Source organism: Sinocyclocheilus rhinocerous, unplaced genomic scaffold, assembly GCF_001515625.1.
Source record: "Sinocyclocheilus rhinocerous isolate Xijiao unplaced genomic scaffold, SAMN03320098_v1.1 scaffold258, whole genome shotgun sequence".
NCBI lineage: Eukaryota > Metazoa > Chordata > Actinopteri > Cypriniformes > Cyprinidae > Sinocyclocheilus > Sinocyclocheilus rhinocerous.
In genome coordinates, this window is record NW_015634010.1 from 1520100 (window position 1) to 1524757 (window position 4658).

The window sequence follows — 4658 nt, forward strand, 5'->3', positions numbered from 1 at the left end:
CGCTGTCATGAATTCACACACCACTGTGTGATGTAATCCAAAACCTGAAGCTGAAGATGCTACCCTCTTCTCATTCCCTGCATTGTTGTGCTTTTTTTTTTTTACATGACAATGAAGATATTCGTTCTCCTGAGTTGAAAATCCTTCAGTGGACATGTATTTCACTCAATCTTAACACTCTTGAGCTGCTGTGAGAGATTTTGTAGAGACGAGCTGAGCAACACTCCCCATTAAAGACCAGGGCATTTAAGGAGGTCGTCCTCCAGGAGTTAAACAGCACAGATGTGAAAATTTGTCATGAACTTGTACACTCAGTGCCAAGAAGTGTCAGAGCAGTGTACTTAGAGTTATGGAGGACATATTAAGTTCTAGAATATTACACTCCAGGTTGTACTCAATTCTGCAATCCTTCATTTAAACAAAAATTGGCTGAGTTTCTTATTTTACAGATATTAATGGCATGTATTTCTCTGTTTTTATTAAGAATATGTTTAATACATTTCAATTTTGCCATCTTTCTATGAATTATATTAGTGATGATTAAGAAAATACATCTTTTATATTTAATCAGAGGGGGTGTACTCATTTATGCTGTGCACTGTAAACGCCTCTGATTGGCCAATGCATTCCTAAGTTCAACAGAAATGCGTGTGATTGGTTCTAAGGCTCAACGCTGCAAAAAAAAAAAAGCGAAAAAAGCATTTACACATTTCATTTTAATCGTAACAGCCAAAGGGCAATTTTTGCCCCTTTGTCTTAAATTTGTGGGCCATTTTTGCCACAAGCCTTTATTAATTTCCAACCCTGGTTGGAACTGAAAGGGATAGTTCACCCAAAAATGAAAATTCTGTCATTAATTACTCACCCTCATGTCGTTCTAAACCCGTAAGACCTCCGTTCATCTTTGGAACACAAATTAAGATATTTTTGATGAATTCTGAGAGCTCTCTGACCCTCCCATATACAGCAATGTAATTACCACGATCAAGGTCCAGAAACGTAGCAAGGAGATCAGTAAAATAATCCATGTGACATCAGGGGTTCAACCGTAATTTTACGAAGCTACGAGAATACTTTTTGAACGCAAAGAAAACAAAAATAACTACTTTATTCAACAATTCGTCTCCTCTGCGTCACCCTGGTGCCATTTTGGAGAATATCCACTGAATGCAAACAGCGCATGTTGTTCTGTGTCAGCTGCGTCACGCGGATACGTTGTTTTTGTTCAAATAAAAAAGCGTAAACAACGTAGAAAATTTTTGGTCATTTTTGGGTGAACTAACCCTTGAAGTTTGCAGAAAGGTAGCCCTCTAGGAGCAGGGTTGGCTACCCATGTCTGTCTAGCTCACAACACCGTATGTTGTCCCATTTATTTTATGGTTTAACAAAATGCCCACCCCCTTTAAACCCGTGATGTACCCTTTAATAAAGATTTGGTCAACTATCCAATGCTCCATGCAACATGATGTCATCAAATTGTGTAAGGTGGGCCACAAAGGCTTATGTCAGCATTTGGGACAGGGCCATGCAGCTCTACTTCCATTATCAATTTCCAAAAACAAAGCAGGAAAGATTGGACAGCTGTGTTCTAAATACACTAAAACAGTAATACCTGGACATGGACTGAGGTAGCCTGCCTCCCAGACTCTTATCATTCCATTCCCTGGAGGAATTGTCGGACATGGGATCTACTACCATGGTTCCACCTTGTGAGGTTTCACTCTGCTGCCCTTTGGCTTCAGCTCTGTTGCCGTCCCCATTGGGAGATCCTTCTCTCAAGTCCTTCTTCTCCTCAGATGGCACCATTCCACCAGACACCATGCTACTCCTCTCATCCACAGATGCCTTTCTCAGAGCAGGAGACAGGGAAGCAAGGAGGGGAGATGCATTGACGGCATGTGTCCCTGCACAAAGGAGCTGATCCACTTTTCGAGTACCCTCTCCTGCAGCCGAGGGTCTCTCGTGCCCATCACTCTCCTCACTCCCGGCTTCAAGAGTGGCCCTACTTTCTGAAGGGGATACGTCTGAGTCCAGGGGGCTAGTGTTCAAATCTGGTTGAGGAATGGGCTTTAGGAGAAGTGCAACTTCTGCACTTTTCATGAGCATGCCCACGCAGGCACTGAAAGGTTGCGTGGGACCCTGGCGCTTGGAGCCGTACTGCTCCAGATCTTGCTGTAAAGTGCGCTGCAGAGATTTCACAGCATTTTGCAGTCTGAGCAGGAACACATACTGCCCATGGCTCACCTGAGCACTCAGGTGCTTCTGAATGTGCACTATCACCTGCAAGTCTACTTCGCTGGAAGAGGACAAGGAAGCAAGGGAAAGAGACGAAGAGGAGTCGCTGAATAGGCCATCCAGAGAGTGTGGTTTGTGGAGGCCGTTGCTTGGCATGTTGCTGGGAGATGCATCAGTGCTGTAGAACTCTTTTAGAAGCTTCTTCCTCTGTAGACGACTGGCTATCTCTGTTGACTCGCTGCGAGGCAACAGGCCTGACCCTACGCCTGCTCTGAGCCTCTCGTGGTGCTGAGTGTATCGGGCAGGGTGGCATACCCAAAGTGTCAGAGGGAAGGAGTCCACGCAAGGTGTCGGACGACCTCGCCCACTGCGTGAGCCCTCATAGTCCACCCAGAACTGGGAGAAGTGCACGGCCCACAAGTCGGTGGCTGCTGGTGTTTTGAGGGCATTGGTGGAGAGAGATGGCGGAGCAAGGCCCCGGTACACATCATGAATGCATGTGTCCTGCTCATGAGCGTGCCGCTGGAAGACAGGATGCAGCACAGAGAAGGAGTTTTGAGAACGAGGAAAAGAGGCAGAGAGGGAGGTGAAGAAGGGTTGCTCTTGGAAGGCCTGCAAGAGGGCTTCCAGACTGGACCGGGTACATCCGGAAGGGTGACGGGTGTTAGTGGCTACCATCTCTGAGGTCTGTACTGACACTGAGCAGGGCTGGTCAGGCTGAGTCCTCTCCTGTTCTGCAGGGATCACCAGCTACAAACATGCAAACACAGAATTTTCTATTAAACTACAAAAAAAAAAAAATGGTACATAAAATATTACAACAAGGTTCCTCAAATCCAGCCCTGGAGGGCCATTGCCTTGCAGAGTTTAGCTTAAACCCTGATCAAACGCACTTGTAACTTTCTAGTAATCCTGAAGACATTGATTACCTTGCTCAGGTGTCTTTGATTAGAGATGAAGCTAAACTGTTGCAGTTTCTTAAGTGAATGTAAGTAAGAACTACCTTCAGCATGAGTCCGTCCACTCTGATATCTACATGCTCGTCAGGTTTCTGCGAGTCATTGAGTTTGTACAGCTCCATAAATTGTTCTAAGCTCTGACGAAGGTCCAACGCAAACAGATTGAGCCAAACCAGACTGCGAGAGTCAAGCACCAGCTGTAGTGCATTCAACTGCACGTACAAGTTGGGACAGGGGACTGCAGAGAGAGTTTTTTCATGTCAATTCAGAGAATGCTTCAGTTGAACTGATATTAAGTGACTATTCTGATTTTGTCAGCATTTATTATGTATGCTGCCACTTCTGTCTTACTGGGATAGTCTTTGCCATCTGGGAAGTAGTACTCTGTGAATTCGGCATGGATAGCCGGCATCTCTTGGGGGAGGTAGAGGGATTTCTTATTGCAGGATATCATGCTTTGAGGACTTGAGCGTGGCTGGTCTGCTGTAGACACCTTCAATACAGCAGAAAAATCTACTTTTAAAGAGTTACTTAATAAAAATTTCATCATTTACTCAAGTCAATGATGACAACATTTATGCATCTTGATGCAACACATTTGAATTTGAAATGAGTATAAATGGCGTTAAAGAGCTATTTCAGAGGGAAAGATTATTAGTGCATGTGTATGTGTGTTCTTCCACACAAACCTGAAAGATGCTGAAATCTGCCATCCGTAGCACAATTGAGCTGGACATGAGTTGGGTTTTTGGTGCAGGTGGGGGCGAGAAGGAAGTGCTGGAGCCGGTGGAGATCTTTCCTGTGGGAAACACATAAACTCAGACATCACAAACACAGTGGACCATCTGCACAAACCGCAGCCATGTGTTTGTGTGGCACCTCAAACGCACACCAGAGAGGTACCTGTCTCCAGACACCAGCAGCAGTTGGCCGTGGGGGAGAGCGGCCACAAGCCATCTGGGCCTGAGTCCAGCTCCCTAACCATTATCCCTCCACCCTGCGCCTCTAAGACAATCGACTGATGGACTGGGGACACAGAACCCATTACGCAAAAAACCTCTCAAAGGTGTTAGCTGCTACCAGGACACACTTAATGGCCACAGCAAAACACATTCTAATGATTTAAAAATTAAAGCCATGATCACAATATACTCGAACATTAGCCGTACTGTACTGCTGAGCTAAAAAACTAACACTTTAGCTAAAGGCTCTTGTACAAAGACTCTGCTATACTCTCAGTGGCCACATGGAAGACCTCTTGCTAGCCAAGAACACAACTACAACCCAAAACTGTGTAGTCATCTGAAAGTGTCTTTGTGAAGAGCCCTTAAAATAAAGTGTCACAAATTCTTGCTATATCAATTGTTCGGATGAGCAGATATCCAGGTCTATGCATCTATAAACAACAGCTGTCAATTAATAACCCGTGTCCAGATCACATTTCACCCTAAACCCCCCCCCCCC

At 45.1% G+C, this 4658-nt stretch overlaps 1 protein-coding gene across 3 annotated transcripts in view; it reads right to left on the reverse strand.

Moving 5' to 3' along the window:
* The window catches only part of LOC107744929 (UHRF1-binding protein 1-like), a 35362-nt gene that overhangs the window by 11455 nt on the left and 19249 nt on the right, over positions 1–4658 (reverse strand). For all 3 annotated transcript variants that reach the window (XM_016558757.1, XM_016558758.1, XM_016558759.1), the window contains exons 11-14: positions 3884–3993; positions 3546–3687; positions 3239–3432; positions 1613–2985 (exon numbers count right to left, since the gene is read on the reverse strand). In XM_016558757.1, coding sequence (XP_016414243.1) covers positions 1613–2985; positions 3239–3432; positions 3546–3687; positions 3884–3993 — 1819 coding nt within the window. The remainder of the gene's footprint in view (positions 1–1612; positions 2986–3238; positions 3433–3545; positions 3688–3883; positions 3994–4658) is intronic.